Source organism: Canariomyces notabilis, assembly GCF_033297395.1.
Source record: "Canariomyces notabilis strain CBS 508.74 unplaced genomic scaffold N656scaffold_5, whole genome shotgun sequence".
NCBI classification, from domain to species: domain Eukaryota; kingdom Fungi; phylum Ascomycota; class Sordariomycetes; order Sordariales; family Chaetomiaceae; genus Canariomyces; species Canariomyces notabilis.
In genome coordinates, this window is record NW_027041827.1 from 1,155,416 (window position 1) to 1,173,594 (window position 18,179).

Consider the following 18,179-nt stretch of genomic DNA (forward strand, 5'->3'; position numbering starts at 1 on the left):
CACCCTTGTTTCATCCAACTCCCGTTATTCAGGTCCCTCAGTTTCATTTATCGCTTCACCTTTTCTCGGGGGAAAGTGATGCTTCTCCGTTACCGAAGTGGAAAGGTGCTGCTAGGGTTGAGGCTTGACAGGAAAGAGTTCACATGAGTTACTGAAGCAGCTGCAGGACACCGTTCCAGGACTCCCTTTGTGCACACTCTGTGGTTGAAATGGGATAAATGGCATGGAAAGGAGGAGAATAAGACCAGAGCAACGGCGATTGCGGACACAAGAGGAACTTTCAACGGCTACCCACCGGCACGGCACTACTTCCTATAATGTCAACAAATTAAGCCGTCGGCGCCATCATTAGTCGAGGTATTGGTTGGTATCAATATCTTTCACTGCTTCTTCCCTCTGCACAGTTTAAATACAACAGAACTCCTCAAAACCTGCTTCAAACGCCTTCCCCGCGCTTTCGACTTCAGAAAAAGGGAGCTGTAAACACAGAGGGAAACAAATAAAAATGCAAAGGACCGCCAGCTCATGATCTGAAATATACGGAAACAAAGTAGCAAGAGTAAAACAAGCACCACGGCACAGAGGAGACAACGGGTCGGCTGGCTGGTACTCAGACCAACCCGGATAATAGCGGCATGCCCCTTTCTCCTCCTCTCCCTCGCCCACTCACCCTGCTTGCCTCTTCTCTTCTTTCGAACGGTTTTAAAAAGGCATATCAATCTCCCATCGATAAACAAGAGGAATAAGGGGGTGTGTAAAAACCAAATGCCACATTCCTTCGTCCCCAACGCTGCAGTGTATGAGGTGACTGAGCGGGTGGCTACCAAGTAGACCAGTAAAAGTTTCAGTGTTTGCGTCCAGCACTTCGTGGTTCGAACATCGAACGACTTGCCATGTAAGGATAGGGTGAAGTAGATGGAAAGACGAAGAAAACAGGGAACGAGAGGTGGATTGGAGACAGCATAGCACGTAGGTGAATCGGTTAATGAAAAGAGATGGCGTCCAACCTCTGACTGACTCTTGATGTATTAAAGATGCTTTCTCCATGGCTCCTGGCCTTGGGAGCTAAGCTTCTGTCCCCTACCTCGTCTGAAATCTCACATAGCTGGGACTAGGGGAAGAGTGCTTTCTGTTTTCAAAGGTAGGAGAATATGCTCCGCCCCGGGAGGAGTGCGATACAACAAAAGGAAACATTGCGCGACTGCTGAATAAAACAGGCCAGACGGTATCGACGAATGCGGTGAGGCCCCTGTGGTGAAATACAAAGTGCTGAATGCGCTTAGAGTGAAGAAAGTCGTTTCGTCGTAAGTGAGGGATGTCCATTCACTGGCTCGGAGGCGGCATTTAGGACAGGCAATAGAAGGTCGGGTTGGTGGTTGTTTTGAGTGGGCTGTGAGGACCGGGCGGCGGTATGAGAACGGATGGATTGCTTCTCTTGGATGGATGGACGGCAGGGTTACATGACTATGCAGCAGCCGCAACCCTTTTTCTTTGCTGGCGAGTCCTCTGGTGGGACCGGCACCCTGACGACGGGCGTGGGTTGGGGTTGTGGTGCTGGTGACCTTGGGCTTGGTAAGGGGTCGGTTGGTTTGTCCACAATTTTGGGCATGGTAGAGTAGGAATTTGTTCTTCCAGGAAGCGTTGGCTTGGTGTCCGGCTTGAGCGGCCAGTCCGCGTGCTCTTCTGCTTGCGGCTCCTTTTCGGCCTCTGGTTTCGGTACGGCGTCCGGCTCGGGAGGTCTCAAGAAGCCTTCGTCCGTGAGCGGCCTGAACTCCTTGTCGTAAACGTTCCCGAACTTGCCCTCCCTTTCCCACTTCTCCTGCTGCAAGCGCTTGGCCACAGTTGGGAGCAGTTGCTGGTCCGGTGGCAGTCGGGGGTCGGGACGATAAGCCGAGACCATCCATGGGGGTTCGCCTTCCATTGGCCTGCTGCTGATTGAAAGCTCCCGTTCGCCAGATCTTGTTGACGGCCTCGTGCCGGTCCCGCTGCTCGTCGAATCCTTGCTGGGACCACCTCTGGTCTTCGGTCGTCCTGCAGCACCATTTGCAGGTTTCGGTCTCTTTGTGCCCGACCCTGGTGTCGTCTTTTTGGGAGAGGAATCGGTCCGCTTGGCGGGCTGCGAGGTGGTCCCGCTACTTTGCTGTGAGACATGCCCGTTGCTTGTTGACTTTGCCAGAGCATTTCCTGTGCTGCTGCTTCTTTGCCGCGTTTTGGGATACGTTATTGTATCCTCCTCGCTCAAACTGGCATCTCGTTTCCGGGTCAGAGGGGTGTCCCGGGCGAGATGCTCCGTCGGGATCGGCACAGGGCTGACTTTGGCCACAGGTATTCGGGACGAGCCTTTGCCGCCACTGCTGGACACCCAATAACCATCGCCTTCTTCCAGGATCTCCTCTGGTCGCCTCAAATCCCAGCTGGGAATAGAGCTTATCTCGGGTGTCCTCGGTTCCACATAAGTTGCCGCCGAGTTTTTCCTCGACCTCAAGCTTGCCTGATCTGCACCTCCGATTGACCTTGCCGATCCGTTGATCTTGTCCTGGCTCTGATCCCTCCTTGGCCTGTTCTGGCTTTTTGATCTTGCCCTATCCCTTTGGCGCGGTAGAAAGATGCCCGCAGCCTGTAACTCCTCGTTCTCTATTCTTGCTAGCTTGTCCCGATGAATCCACTTGGAATTCTCGTCGCTGTCCGAGTCTGCAGGCAGGTCGCCAGGCGCTTTCCGGTGTGATGGTTCGTTTCGATCTTTGCCATTGGCTTGCGGATCCAGCAAGCTCTCGGCAAGACCTGCATGATCCTTCACGCTTTTCGCTTTTGGATCCTTATGGTTCTGCTGTGGGTGGTAGGTGGCTTCGACGGCCTTTGCTCTCACACTAGCACTTGCCTCCCCATTGCTGTATCTCCGCGAATGAGTGTCGTGTACGCCTGTATTCCCATTATGAGTCGCCAGGGCTGGTCGACCCGCGGGGTAGATGTCTTGGTCGTTCGCCAGCGTCTGCTCATCCTGCAAAGAGCCGATTAGATGGGTAAGGTGAGAGGGCTCCTGCAAGTGGGACATAATTTGGATCTCGAGCAAGGAGAAAGGGTCTCGACCGGGGGTCGAGGGTAGGCTCAAGCTCTTACCTCTAACTCGGTTGGCAAGCCATTTCCCCATGCATGAGTAGACGACGTCGACGTTGTCGCTGTGTGGGATACGGCTGCCATGTTTTCATCGGAACAGCACCGGGCAAACGCTGTGCTGCGATTTCCGGCTGTGGCGTCGGCGAGGATCCGGTATTATGCTTCTCACCAAGGGGGGAGACGATGAGGTGAGGACAACGCTGTCGATCCACACAACCTAAGGGAACTCGCGACTGTAACTTGAAAGAAAGTGTCGAATATAGTGCCCTCAGTTTTAGCTCTCGACAGCTCCTTTCTTGCCTCTGCCCGCCCAGCCTCCCAGCGGGCCACAATAGGCCGCAGGCTCGTCAAGTGCGCCGCTGACCTCTCCCTCTTATGCGCATGCGCCAATCGAATTCCTAAGATCTGGTTTGAACCGGGCTTGTCTGCATCTAAAGCAGAAAGGGCAGTGCCAAAGACTCGCGTTTGTGTAAAAGGCGACGGTGCGTCCGAACGTTAGGCCTCGAGTTGGTCGGAAGATTTGTATTCGAAAAGCAGCAGAAGCGTGCCTCAAGTGGTTAAGGCAACCAGAACCGAAACTCAAAAGTACCGAGTTATTGGGAGCTTAACTCCTAATTGTGTTGCTGGTCTTTGTTTTTCGGTTCGACGGCGATGCAGCGTGCGGCGGGCAGAGGGCCAGGTTTCGGGTGCTTTGTGTTCAGCACGGGGAGCTTGTTGTCAAGGTGAAATGAGGGTGTGATGCGATCATGGAAAGCTTGTGCGGCGGCGGGATTCTATCCCTAGCTAACGTTTAACTGAAAGTGCAAACAAGACCCATACTAGATTTTAACATGGGGTGCGTGCGTGTTTTCCTAGCTTTGTTCAAACGCCAGTCGACCGCCCAATGCCTGCAGCAGCTTAGCAGCGAAAGCAAGACGTGAACAGCAGCAGCTCGGCAGCATTCATTTTTCTCAAGAGCTTCGAGAAGTCAGACAAATTCATCAAGGGTCCCTAGAAATGGATCTCTGGTAAGGAGAAGGGGCACTCATTAATTCAAGCAATCTGTATGCAGAATTCTATTGGTCAATGACTGGGGCCTGTGGGGGGACCGGGTCTCAGTTGTATGGAGAACTCTCAGAAGCAACAATGGAAATCACTGGCTCGGTTGTTTCTGTAGTAATTACTTCGCACCTATCCTACGAACGGTAAGAACGATCCAACGTCTGTTGTAGTGAGTAGTAGATGTCAACACAGTACAGTACCTTGCTAACTTTATTGCCTTTAGTGAAGGGATGGCTGGGATGGAAACACCATAGTAAGAACCCTACATAATCTTCCTCCCTTACATACATATGGATCTTTTCCTAGGGCCTCAAGCACAATACCCCCTCTGTCTGCTCATCCTCCGCCCTCATTCCGAGTCCTGGGTTTAGCTGGCACAATTTGGCCTAGATTCACGTGTTCAAATTCGATTCTCAGTATCTTCCAAGCTTGGTCTCGGTTGTCGATGTCACTGATGCAGTTTGAAGTTTGAACTTTTCAACGAAGCCATGGCTGCTCCGCGGTTGAATCCACGTCCAACACGCCGGACCAGGATTGTTTGCATAAGCGACACCCATAATTCCACTGTCAGGCTGCCAAAGGGCGATGTCCTGATCCATGCTGGAGACTTGACAAACCAGGGGACCTATTCCGAGGTGCGACTTGCGCTGCCTGCTTATCAACTTAGACGAGGAGGGCGAGATGAGGTAGCTAACCCTTCGTCCTTCCAGCTGTCGAGTGCTGTTGAGTGGCTTGAGAAGGCGCCTTACGAAGCCAAAATTGTGATTGCAGGTAACTGTTTCCCTTTGATGGACGCTTGTTCCTTTCTGGGCTTCTGAGGTAGTGTACTCACCCATGACAGGGAACCATGATATCACCTTGGATCGCGTCTTCTACTCGGAGCATGGGTCGACTTTCCACAATCAGAATCCGCAAGACCCGGCCAAGTGTTTGTCACTACTGACATCGAGCCCCTTCATCACATATCTTCAGCACTCCAGCGCCACTATCCGACTCACACACCCCAAGGGGCCCGGTACTGAGTTCACCATTTTCGGTTCCCCCTATAGTCCCAGACACGGTACGTGGGCCTTCAGCTACGACCGCGCAGATCACGACCCAGGATCAAACCAAGCCACAACCATGGCACCAAGCGCAGCGGAGCTCTGGGCTGCGATCCCGCAAGATGTCGATATCCTTCTCACCCATACACCGCCTTACGGTCATTGTGATGGCTTTCTCGGCTGTCAAGAGTTGCGTAAAGCTCTGGCTGAAGTGCGCCCTCGGCTCCACGTCTGCGGTCACCTCCATCAGTCAAGAGGGGTAGAGCGTGTGAAGTGGCATCCGGATGGCTTCGGCACCGCAAACTGCGACAATCTCCGGGCCTCGGTAGAGCGTTGGCAAGATCCCAGCCCCGATCCCGCTTCTGCCAAGATCAGCCTGGTTGACCTGACGGCACGTGGTGGGAAACGGGCACTTGACTTCCATGACTCCGCAATGCCGCCGGGTGCAATATCCGATCCGCTAGCGCCCCGACCGCAGAGTCTATGCAGCTCACTGTCCGCCGGGCCCGAAAGTCCGGATCAAGTGGGACCGCGCGGACACCAGTCCACTGACAACGGCGAACCCGACCTCTGCCCCGGTCCTGACCGAGACTCCGTACGGAACCAGGAGACTCCAGAACCTGAGGCAGGCAGCCAAATTCCGGCACTACCAGACCTGATGAGGTCCCTTGATCGACGAGAGACATGTGTCATCAACTGTGCTATTGTGGCCACCTCATGGCCTCACTTGGGCGGTAAACGGTTCAACAAACCGATCGTGGTTGACCTGGACTTGCCTGTGTGGAGATGAGGCAAGGTTGACCCGGTTTCGACATGGCGACGTGTTCGCGATTCACAGCATTAAGCACGTCAAACATGGGACTGCCTCCGCATCCATGATCTCGACACCAACAGGAGACTCCTTCCTGTCTATTAGGAAATGGTTGATGCCAGCAAGGAGGCGATCCCTACCCAAACTCTCCCTATCGAGCTTGCTTATGACCTATTATAGACTATAAAGCCCTGCAAGTGTTCACGAGGCCGTGCATCAAAGTACTGCCAACCTCCATATCCGATATATCGGATGTCCAATTACCAATGATTCGCGCTCTCGGCCACTTCGTGCAAGGCCGGTCGTCAACAAACTAGCATATCGTTGCGTCGTGGCCGCACCGGACCTTGAACGTGGCTTCCTGACCTCCTACATGGGCCAATGGATCTAAGGGGTTCATCATCACGACAAGAGCAGGACCGCAAAAACGAAGGACTGCCCTGTATGTTTCTTACCATTTGAGCGCTTAGAGGTCGGAAAATAAATGCACTTCCAGCACAGCATCGACGCCTCGTCATTTGGCCCAAACTTCGTTCATCCTCGCAAGTATGCACGGGGTACCGATTGCCGGCTTGGCCTGATCGGTTCCTCCCGGGCTAAAGCTGGTGGCCCACGAGCCGAACGGCATGTCGAATTGTCAATGAAGTGCCAATATAACTGGCCTTTCGCAAATGAGCAGAACATAACCCCAGAATCCACTTCCATCCGGACCGATCTATCGTCTTAGAGGCCTGCAGCTTGTTGTTTTGGCTACAAAAGCAGAGGTCATGAGGCCGCACTAGCTTGTAGCCAGGAGCCAATAAACAGGAGGTGGCCGATTCTTCGCACATAAGTCTTGCCCACGGTTGTGGATATCATATGTGCAAGACTGCAGGTAGGTGGAGGATTGAGGAGGATCCAGGAGAACGTTTCCACAAGCCTAGTCGCTTTACACGTAGCTGAAGCAAGAAGCTACGCTTTTCATACCATCAGGCTATCAGCTGGTAGCAGCGACATGGTGCTCCAGTGGCATGCGCAGATGCCTCAGGACAGGCGACCAGCTGATGCAGCACTTCACGAGGAACAGAGTGATGAATCCAACAAACCCCGATTCAAGTAAGACCTTGCGGGCGTAGCCGCCGTATCCAGAACAAGAAGCACCAGTCAGCGTGCAAGTCTAGTGTAACCACTCAGAGTCCAACGGAAGAGCCGAAACTTTAACCAGCATGGAAGGACGAGTGGAAGGTGTGGAAGGTCTGAAGCTGGTCAAGCGAATGGAACAAAGCGGTGTCCCTCACCGCCACAAAACAACGGTGTACTGTACGACACCCCGCCTTATCAGCCCATCGCTGACGAGGATCCGCGTTGAGGTGCGATTACTGTGTCCATACAGCAATGGAACCCTCCGAGGTCCTGACGTGGAGGATCTCGCTCTTGCTGTCTTAGTCTCTCTTAGAGCTGGATGTCTACTGTACGGAAGGAGCAAGTCCAACCCAGTCTTTACTGTTTCGAGTCAGCATAAACCTTCCCCCCCCCCTCCTCCCCGCACGATTCTCCAACTTTCATGTCCAGGCACCGCAAGCTTTCTGGTTCCGCGTCAAAAGTATAGAATCCAGCTTGAGCCCGAGACGAGACATCAGACGACAGTGTTGAAGCGGAGAGGGACGGGGACGTTAATGAAGCTAATAACAGGTGCTTCTGGCGAGGTACAACACAATACAAAGTACTGTCCATACCTAAGTCTGCTGCAGTCAGTGGCTTCTTCTACCTACATCATACAACCAATCAGACTCGCCAAAAGCAGCTGTCTCCTGACAGAGTGGTCGAGCACCTAAACCAAGCAATCAAGCAATTGTGTACGAAGTATATGACGATTCATCGTCATATTCCGGCCCAACTCCTCAAGGCCACCAAGCGACCCGCCCGTCAGAATGGTCTTGGAACCGTGAAGCACGACTGCCAGTGGAGTTAACCTTTGATATAACTATGTAAACAAAGACTGGCACGGCAAGCTTGAAGAGGGGACCCTGAAAGATTTTATCTCGACCAGCACGTCGTTCACGTCGATGACAGCGGCTTGATCCGTCGACCAGAAGAAGCTCGAAAACCCACAAGCGTCCGATCGGCTGCGTCTCTCCGCGGCCGCCCCCGCGGCCAGTGAAACGGACCCGCCGAGTGCCGCGACAGCAGCCCTGCATATTTCATCAAGGGTCGATGATTGGCTGAGAAACAACAATCCTCCCCACAACAGCCCAGCAGCTGGCTCCTGATAGGATATCACCTCACGTCGTAAGTACTTCCGGTGCTCAACTCGGGAGCAGCCCACCGATGCAGATACTGTTGGCCAGTGAGGAGCGCCGACCGAATGGTGGGGAGGCCGAATCCCCCTCCCGACCCGCGCGTCATCAGCTCCCGCCTTTTTAACTCATTCAATGAGGGGGAACGAGGCAGGCCCTCGTGCCCCGTGAGATGCGGGTGTCTTAAGGGCTCACCGCGTCCCACGCCCAATCATCGGTCCCAGGGTGCCGGAGTTGGGGGAGCCTTGTGAGGTTTGAGTGGGCAGGAGGTGTGAGCAGGCGATCTGTTGCAGAAGCCGGCTGGTACAAGTACATACACCGCCCTGGGGATTCGGTCAGGCAGTGCCTCGTACCTGCTTCAAAGTCGTATAACAGGCTGCAGGTGGTTGGATCCCGATGATGGTGGTTTGGGATCTTGGTTTATGGCCCGCGAGGGGGGGGGGTCGCCCTGTGGGTGTTGTTATGTGAGGTGGTTGATACTGGCTGTGACTTGTTGTTGGACTTGCCATCTTTCAGATGATGGCCTACCGCAACCAGCACGTGCAATGGCTCCCAGTTTCCACACGACTACGCTACTCCGTACGTATCCTTCCCTTACAAGTACCTCACTCACCATCACCCGATAGTGCACTGTAACCACAGGATGGCATGGAGCGCGCGAATGGCGGAGAACTGGAGCCCATTGGCGGATAACGTTGACAACCCGGTGATGGTTCGTCAATGAGTGGCCTCACTTTGAGGTGGATCGGAGCGCATTTGCTCCCATTGATCAGTGAAGCCATGGGGAAGAGCTCCTTAGCCGGCGGTCTGTGATAGCCCCTCTCCTGCAGGACATCACAACTGAAGAGTAATGGTTGGCGGGCCCACACAGTCGCGACCAAGTCGCCTTGCAGGCTGCGTGTGCGCTGGCTGCAATGCTAGCTCACTCTCAGAGCCCGGCAATCCAATCAACAGAAGCCGAACCTCTCGGTTCTCCGAAAGCCAGCAATATTGGGTGCGTTCATTGACAAAGAGGAGAACGGTAGTTGGATGATTCAGCCGTGGACTGTCACAGATGCCATGCAGCCATCTCCAAATCAATAGCTTCAAGATCTTGTGCCTATTCACTGTCCTACAGTAGGCCGCGCCCGGCTTAGTGAGTTTGCCGCTGGCGGATTCGGGTACGGCTTCGAGCGAGATATTCGACAAGGCGCTCTTGCCCCGCCAGTATGGAAGAGAGCCTAGAACGAACCAATTCGTGACAACGTTAGCCCCAAAGAGCACGCCTGTCAACCGACAACTGGCTAAGGCTCGAGGTGGAAAAGATGCGACTGCTTCTCGCTCGAGCAGTTTGAGAACGTTATAAATGGGTTATGTCTTCGCCCACCGCATGCTAGACCAATGTCAAGTGTCAATTGGATGAAAGGGTTGGCTTGGTCGAGGATATCTGGATGGCTTTAAGTATCCGATCGAGGCTGATCGCCCGAGGCAGACAAGTCTTTCCTCAGGGGCCTCACTCTCATTCCGGGGGATTGCAAGCTTCCGGCCCGCCCCCGCTTTACGGACCGGCGAGGTGATCGGACTGGAGGTTTCCTTGACAACATGTTACAAGCTCACCGCCCATTGCGTTCTCTGACCCCGTAAACCAGCGTTTAACGTTAGAACTATTAGTGGCCATTATCGGTGCCAGCAACATGCTCAGTCATTCATGCATACCCCTCAACTTCTTCCCAAGTCTAACCAGGACCCCGATTGCGGATGAAGCAACATTGGAATATGAAACCAGATCGGTATGCAGCGCTTCGTAACAAACAATAAGAGATCGTTGCTCGCTGTTGCCACAATGAAGGTGAAGGAGAAATCACAAAGCCGGGTCCCTTACAGGGCCTCATTGCCACCGCAGGCCCGCCCTCTTCCATGTCTCGTCCCCTCGTGTACGAAGTACGGAGTATCCATACCTTAGCTTTCTGGTCTTGCTTCCAGACCGCCTTGTTGGTCAAATGGAAGAGTTCATATGAGCAATTCTCTCGTGGATTGGAAATCGACCTTGTCCATCGTGAGCCAGCTTCGAAGAAATCTCTATGAGGCCAACCGCTCAGTTGAGTCTGGAACTGCTGCTTGGTTCGCTTGCCGAGGCCCCGGGCCGTGGGAGGCCGCTTGCATCAGGACCAGTGGAGGACCACCCATCAACTGGCCACTGGAATTGTTGTTGCCCCTTTCACTGCGAATCCACATGGGACAACCTTGGAACCATAGGAACCCCTTGTATTCCGCCGTCGCGAGGAGTCTCAGATAATAGCTGTGGTAATCAATGGACCTGATATTACAAAGGATTTCCAACTGCTGAGGGTGCTGTATGTGTATGGGATAGAGGAAGCACCAAGGCCTTGAAACGGGTAAAACTCACCTTCTGCCCCGAGTTGCGTGCAACAGCTGCATAAGCTACCTAACTAACGTCACAGGCAGAGAGGGTCCAAAGGAGAGCTGAGGGCACAGAAACCGACAGAAAGGAAGGGACGACCGGTCGTTTCCACTCCCTACGTAACTTTACGGTCGAGTCCCCCTTAGGTGATTCGACCCCGCAATGGGTGGATGCCGTAAGCCAGCTCTCAGGTTTGTTAAGCGGGCGAAGGCAAACACCACAATTGGACCGCGAAGACTCTAGTGGATCCCACAGCGCTCTCCTCGCCAAAGTCGCCACCTTTCAGGTTACCAAAGCCTGTTAAAACATCCAGTCAGCGATGCGAGGGTGAGTGCCAGGGACAGACAGGCACAGGACAGTACAAATGCACAGTGTCTTACTGCAGTACTTTAGCTGGGACTCCAGACGACCCCATCCTTTCCCTCACACGGCAACGGGGCCCCCGGAAGTCAGCCACGCACTGGGGGTACGGTGTTGCGCCCCTCTCTCCCGCCCTGGCCATCCCACGACTGCCCAGGTGATTTCATCGCCTGTTCTCCTCTCTCCCATCACCTTACAACACGACAACCGAACATCAGAGCCAGGAACAGCAGGCCGGCATATTGGGCTGGCCCTGACCACTTTACACAGCCGGACCGTAAACTCGGCCGTCCGTTTTCTTCTCTTCCGTTGCTTGCTTGCCTCATCACCATCCCCAGGTTCAGAGATCCTAGCAGCCATTCCAACGGCATCTTCGCGGCGACGGTTGCCCGGCATCACCTAGGGCGTGCTCCACCAAACCTCGTCCTGTTCGTCCCATATGCTCGCTGCACCAGTACAATAGTCATTTGTCCCCCGCTCGCTCAGTTTCCACTACACCATCTTCCCTTGCGACAGCCCCCAAGCACTTCCCAGTGCGTTTTGCATTCTTGTCTCTTGGTTGTGTTACCTCATTTTTAGCCGACTATTCTCGCCGCCACAGTATCTGGGCTCACTTCCCATTCACATTGCGCCGATTGACGACACCGACTGCTGCTGCATCTCGCATCGCACTTGCAAACGTCGATTACCAACAGCACCTTACTCAGTGTGCTCGTCGTGAGCTACATACGCAGCTGGCATTTGGACAGGGACGAGCCTTTTCGGTACAATCGGAACATCCAACATGACGACCCTACCGCCGGATCCATGGAAAACCCTCGGTGTCGAGAGGAATGCGGACAAGACCGAGATCCGGTCCGCATACAAGAAACTCGTGCTCCAGTGCCACCCCGACAAGGTGCAAGACCCGGCGCTCAAGGCGAAGAAACAAGAAGAGTTCCAAAAGGTGCAACAGGCATACGAACTGCTCAATGATGATGCTGAGAGGGCAAAATATGAGGAGAAGCTCGCGGATTTACAGCGCGCCGCCAAGCAAGCCTCGGTGAAGAACTCGCCCAACACCTCGGTCCCGCGCACATCCACAAAGTACTACGATATCCGGACTACTGAGCCTGCATCTCGGTACAAGAGCCACACATCCCCATCGGGCGGCAAAATTTACACTCACTACTCCTCGCCTCACGCCCGCTCGCACGAGGAGATGCCGTCCTCTCGTGTCCATCCACTGTACGAAGAGACTGATAGACAGGCCCGAAGAGCAGCGAGTTATGAATTGAAGAGGGACGAGGAGAGGCGGGAGCGAGACAGGGAAGAAAGGAGACGTAGAAAGGAAAAGGAAGAAGAGGAGATACTCGCGAGCAAGATGCGAGCTGAGTATCAAAGGGACAAAGAACGAGAGAGAGAGCGGCTAGAAAAGGAGAAGGAACGTGAGGCCCGCAGGGCCGAAAAGAAGCGGGTCGAGAAGGAACGGAAGCGCGAAGCCGAGGATAAAGCCCGCCGCCACAAGCCCTACGTAGAACCCTACGTTGACGCTCAGGTGGATGAGCTTTGGGCGGAAGACGAAATCTATGTCACGTCACGCTTGGAGAAGAAACGCTCGTCGAGCAGGAAGCATGACGAGGGCCGCGAGAGGGATCGCGACCGTGACCGTGAGAGGGATCGGGAGCGCGAGCGCGAGCGGGAACGCGAGAAGTCGACTCCGAGACGCGCCAAGTCTCCGCATGCCATCGCCGTACCAATCACCGAACGAAAGCATTTGGAAAACTATGAGCATGCGACCAGCTACATTGCGAGACAGACCGGTTCTACCCCTTCCGTTTTGCCATCATTCTGGAAATCCCAATCTCCCGAGAAGGAGACCATCCTCGCCCCTCCCGCTCCCCCGGTTGTTCCGACGCCGCCGCCCGCTCCCGTCGACCTCGAGGAAGAGAGTATTCGACGTTCGTCTGCCCGTGCGGCGGGGCGACGCTCGTCCCACGACGCCGCAAAGTCGAGAGACAAGTCAAAGTACGATATTGTCGACGCGACTCCAAAGGCCCGCCCGATCCCTACTCTTGCCAAATCATACAGTTCACCTCCTCCAGTGGCCCCGGAATCGCCTCCGCGTGTGAGCCGCTCCCACACGACGCCGCATGAATCGTATACCCGGACTGTACCGTCTCTTGGACGGACACAAACCTGGGCGCCCGGTGGCATTGTCGACGATCGTCGGGGCGTCGACTACTACGACGAATACTACGAGTCCGAGGACGACCGAGAGCGACGCCACCGGCGGAGTCGTCGCGCGCGCTCACCGGGAGTCGAGCCGGTCCGTTACAAAGTCGAAAGTGGCAAAACGTCCAAACTAGAATCACAGTACTCATATGGCGACTCGCCGAGTTCAGCCAGGCGGTATATGGCCGCCGAAGTGGTCGAACCTCATTCTTCATCAACAACATATGCTGGCGTTCCCTTCAGAGTGAAGGAGGCCAAGGCATACGGCCCGGACGATGTTTCCTACGTGAACTATCAGTCTGCATCGTACTACGCTAACGGTGGCAATGACGGATATCCGGTCATGGCGTGAAGAGCGACTCTGCCGTTGAGGTGTGCTTTTCTTCCCGAGTCAATCTGCAGCTCCTGCAGCTGGCATCGAGTCAGCGTGAGGCGAGTCGCTTCCTTAAATTGGTGTATTTTCAGCGAGTTTGCTCTTTTTACGTCTTTCTTCTTTTCTCTATAATCCCTAATCATGACTGGATGGATGAGTATGCGTTATGATGACATCTGCGTGCGAGCAGCACAGCAGATTTTCCCAGATTTTCCCCTATAGGGTCTTGCCTCCATCTCTCGAGGCGCTCAGGAGCCCTGGAGACGTTCTAGGTGTTTTGGATTGGCGTTTGGGTTCTGTTTCTATTCTTCTATTTCGTCTTGGTCTCCTTGTTTTTTCATTGACATGAACCTAAAGACTTCACGATGAAAATCAAGTAACGAACCAGCTGTGTCTTTATATGATGGGTTTCCACCAAAAGGGTTTTCGTTCTGTGGCATAGCATTTGAGAAGGCGGGCCAGCATCGATTGGGGTTGGGTGGGAAGGGACGGATCATCACGGATAGGAGGGAAACGCGATCACGCAAAGGGGCAGAGCAGAGACGGGCGCCAGGCAAGCGGGGTTGGGAAGGGCTCAGAGGGGACACGCAGGGATTGCGACGCCGAAAGGATGGCGCATCTAGCGAGGCTGTGCAATGCAGTGCATACATACAATGTGGTGCTACGACCGGACTTGCTAAGTCATCTTCGCTCCCAACTTGCCGGTGCTGCCGGTTGTTTCTCAATTGGAAGGATTGGGTTTATGACTGGATTGGGATGGATGGAAGGAATTGGCGGTGTTGATTCATTTTTTGGCCTTATACTTTGGAATTCCGCCTTGAATATGTTTGGCTTTTGGAATGTACGTAACTACAGTTATTATTTGCCCACAGAACGTGGAGTGAATGAGCATGAACCATATTAGAAACTTGAATACTTGATGTATGATATGATCTCTTGTCACTTCCATGTTGCTTGAGTGAGTTACCTGTTGGCTCTTCCTTCATATACATTTAAGGGGCACTTTCAAGGAACACGGCGGGTGTTGGCCAACAGAGACGGCAGGATCAGACTGGAGCTCTGGGACTGGCAATGTCAATCGCATCAAGCGGCCGGCATTGTTCTTGAACATTGAGATGAGCTTCCTGGAAACATGAAAAGAGCGAGGTCGGTGGGCATGTTGCAGTGCGTACCTATGTATGTACAATACAATATATGCAGATCTTGATTTCCCTTTGCTGTTCAGCTTGTGATGCTCGCTTACAAGTGTGTTATCTAATCCTACAAGAACATATATCCGTCTAGTGTATGCGCCAGTCTATGTAGCCCCAAGTGGACTGTATGGATCGTTTGCCGCTCTTCCGCTCCAACGGTATCATCTTACAAGGGTATCCAGTCACTTCACATCCCCCCTACGCCCTGTTGTTGCTGACTTGTATACGCCAAGACGGCCGTTCGTGGCGCCACGTTAGCCTCAGAAGCTCTTCCGAGCGTGATCTTAGGTTTGGACGCTTCGCCCAAGAGTTTAGCTAGGTCTTCCGACAGGCCACGCGACTGGCATGGCAAGCCTGCCCCCCAAGCGCAACGGGCATTGGAGTAAGAGGGTCGACGACACATGCAATTAGGCATATCGCCTCGGCTTCGAGCAACCAATGGTCCGATCGGTCATACCAAGACATACAGCGAGCAGATCTGTGCACAGAAAAACATTGCCCGTGTTAGCAACAGTCTAGTACTCCTACTGCTGAATCAAAGAGGCTTACCAAGCTCAATCCCAAAATCATGCTGCACCAAAAGCAAACGTTATTCAGCGTCTCCCTGTTCCTGACCCACTTCGTCCGCTGCAGCATGACAATAGGCAGCTGGAGCATCTGACAGACGAAGCCGTAGCCGCGGATCTTCTTGGTGATGCAGGCCATGACAATCTCGTGGCCGACGGCGCTGATGAGGAAGGTGATGACGGTGGCGTTGGCCTTGCCAATGTACGGGCGGCTCGCGCTGTAGACGTGGCGGCGGAGAAAGCTGTAGACGGGCACGTTCCACTCGCGCGAAAACTCCATCCAGTCCGTGCTGTTCCACCAGTCGCTGTAAAAGTGCCGGTCCGCAAAGCGCGTGATCTCGGCGAAGGCTCCCAGCACGTATTCGAAGATGACGAGGAACACGAGAAGGAAGGTCAGCATGAAGGGGAAGAGGAGCCACGAGATGGTCTCGGCGAGGATAAGAAGTACATCGAGAGTACTCAGGGGTGCATCAGCGAGCCTCCGAGAAGCGTCGGTCAATGCTGGCAGGATGAACTCTTCCGAGATGACGGTGAGCAGGAAGATGCACCCGAATGTGGCGGCGATCTTGGACAACAGGTTCTGCCAGTCAATCCTTTCGTTGCGCGGGTACTCGATCTCGTAGCACAGAGTTGGACAGCAGATGTAGTCGAGGTAGTTTGACCACGTCAGGTTGGCTGGATACGTGATGTTGCCCATGGGGCTGGTTAACTCGCGTGCTAGATCCTCACGGAGCTGGGCAATCTCGTCGGCATCACCATCGGCTTCAATGCCTTGAGCCTCGCCCTTCCCTTTTGCCTCGGCCCTCTTGGGGTCCGCTACAATGCCCATGGGATTGTCCGTGGTCGGGTAGTGGTAGGCCGGGGCCCGGGATGCGGTGGATGGATTGTCGAGCGCGCGGAGGCGCTTCTCCGTCTCACTCAGGTGGCCGTTGTAGAAGGCATAGGAGTGCATCTTCATCAGGAGCACCATGGTGTGGAGCAAGAGGAACACCTGGGACGTCCAGGTCCATTCAAGCAGGAACGGCACGGCAATCCACAGCGCCAGCCACAGGACCTGGTACACGCTCATAATGGCCACGCCAGCCTTGGCCCATGTCAGGGCGCTCCCTGCAGGTGCCGCTCGGAAGAGTCTATGTAAGGGCAGGGCAACAGCGGTGCTGGCGACCATCAGGAAGTCGGCAATGGCCAGATGCCAGAGCTTGACGGTAAAGAGACCCCAGATCTGAACGCGAAGCGGGTATCCCGTGTCCTTGATGTTGCGCAGCATGGTGGTGATGGCCATGATGGCCAGGCCTATCCAGAAGAGATTGAAGAAGCCATGAAAGTCGCGGTAGTCGCTGCTCGGATCGAAGTGGGACACGCGGCTTGCGAATTCGATGGTCGGAAAGATGCGGCGGCGCTGCTCTGCACGCGCCCGCTTGCGCGCGGTAGAGAGCGACTTGACCGATGGTGGCGCGTCAATGGGAACCGGCGTTGATCGGCCACTGCAAGACAAGGAGCAGGGGAATGTGAGTGTCGAATCGAGCGACCAAGTTTTCTCAGACCGTCGGCGGGCTTACCTCGTCGTGCCAGTGGCATGTCCATTGCTCGGTGTCTCGAGAGCGCTATTGGGTTCCGAGATGTTGCTGATCTGCGATAGTTGTGAATGGATGGGCTTTCGGGGCCGCGGGCGCAAGATGCGATCGGAGTGCCCTTCCAAGTGATTGATCGAGGTGGACGCCATGATGCCGGCAGTTGGCGGCAGGGCATTCACCACAGCTCTTTCCCTCCTTTCTTTTCACCTCCAGGTTCGCCTTCCCCCGGCTTCCCAGTATAACCTACAACGTAGAAAACCGTGTTTCACGGGCTCCCGTTTCGAGACTCTACTCGGTATCCGTACTCCGGCAGGTACGGGGACAGCCGAGATGACCGGTGCAATTCGAAAGCTGATTCGGAAGCTGATCGATTGAATGATGGCTAATAATTTCACACCCAATAACGTTAGGCATCAATTGACCACTCGATGCCATCACATTATCAATAGGAAATAGAGAATTCGTTTTCTTGATCATACTGGCTGAAATTCAGCAGCGCAAGGAAATGGACTTTTTGACCTCTTGTTATCCGAGGTGTCCAATCAACCAAACAGTTTCCAGGGGCGTAGGGTCCTGAGTCCTTGGAGACCTACGTCACTGCCACGTGATTCAATTTCCCCTGTGAAACTCAACACACAACAGGGTCTTTGTGCAACGGTTTCTGGAATCCATTCCCTCAAAGATAACCTCGAGGGTAGCCGTCCGATATGTTGCAGTGACGGATGCACCGTATATATACACGCCAACAAAATAAGGACCTACTGTATGTAAGCTGGGCTGCATGCAGTTCAACGTCACCAGGGTTCGAGAAGCTGGGAACAGAGACAGCTCAAGCGCTTTACTCCAAAAGAGAGGGCCATGGAAATGGCGGCAACCGCGGCATCCTCCCTCTCGCAAGACATCATCATTCGTCGGAAGACTCGGTGAAACTGATTATCGCATCTCGTTGAAGGAAGGCGTTGCAACCAGAGAAGCAACTGCAGCGAGGCTGTGCACTCGCGCCTGCTGAATCCCACCGCAGAAGCGGCTCGAAGTCATCCGTGAGCGGTCCCAGAAGTTGCTCGACACGGACGACCAATTGCTGTCGAGGATTGACCACCGTGGTGTTGCGGGGCTCAATGAGGGGCCCGTCAGCTTCTTGCCTTATTCCACGCCATGCGTGCCTTCACCCACGTCACTACCTACAAAAACGCTGCGAGTTGCACGTCCTTGA

At 54.2% G+C, this 18,179-nt stretch overlaps 4 protein-coding genes across 4 annotated transcripts; 2 read left to right on the forward strand and 2 right to left on the reverse strand.

The window, feature by feature from the left end:
* Positions 1-1,456: 1,456 nt before the first annotated feature.
* N656DRAFT_766999 (uncharacterized protein) lies at positions 1,457-3,198 on the reverse strand (the record flags this gene model as incomplete). The annotated part of the gene is made up of 2 exons (XM_064813525.1): positions 1,457-3,037; positions 3,118-3,198. The coding sequence occupies 2 exons, from the start codon at positions 3,196-3,198 to the stop codon at positions 1,457-1,459; spliced, it is 1,662 nt and encodes a 553-aa protein (XP_064672426.1).
* A 1,109-nt stretch (positions 3,199-4,307) lies between these two features.
* On the forward strand, positions 4,308-5,988 carry N656DRAFT_821600 (Metallo-dependent phosphatase; the record flags this gene model as incomplete). The annotated part of the gene is made up of 6 exons (XM_064818421.1): positions 4,308-4,324; positions 4,379-4,408; positions 4,642-4,790; positions 4,866-4,926; positions 4,997-5,641; positions 5,828-5,988. Coding segments are annotated over exons 1-6 (1,047 nt in total). The 5' UTR covers positions 4,308-4,323.
* A 5,651-nt stretch (positions 5,989-11,639) lies between these two features.
* Positions 11,640-13,773, forward strand: N656DRAFT_552781 (DnaJ-domain-containing protein). Its single transcript, XM_064810052.1, has one exon. It carries the CDS (start codon positions 11,831-11,833, stop codon positions 13,610-13,612), a length of 1,782 nt encoding a protein of 593 aa, XP_064672428.1. The 5' UTR covers positions 11,640-11,830; the 3' UTR covers positions 13,613-13,773.
* Positions 13,774-15,277: 1,504 nt separating this feature from the next.
* On the reverse strand, positions 15,278-17,115 carry N656DRAFT_788250 (MBOAT-domain-containing protein; the record flags this gene model as incomplete). The annotated part of the gene is made up of 3 exons (XM_064816678.1): positions 15,278-15,304; positions 15,376-16,876; positions 16,952-17,115. 3 exons carry the CDS (start codon positions 17,113-17,115, stop codon positions 15,278-15,280), a joined length of 1,692 nt encoding a protein of 563 aa, XP_064672429.1.
* Positions 17,116-18,179: the final 1,064 nt, after the last annotated feature.

What these genes read in the sequence shown, in the direction of transcription:
- N656DRAFT_552781 (XM_064810052.1), top strand. Translation starts at nt 11,831, where the DNA reads ATGACGACCCTACCGCCGGATCCATGGAAAACCCTCGGTGTCGAGAGG.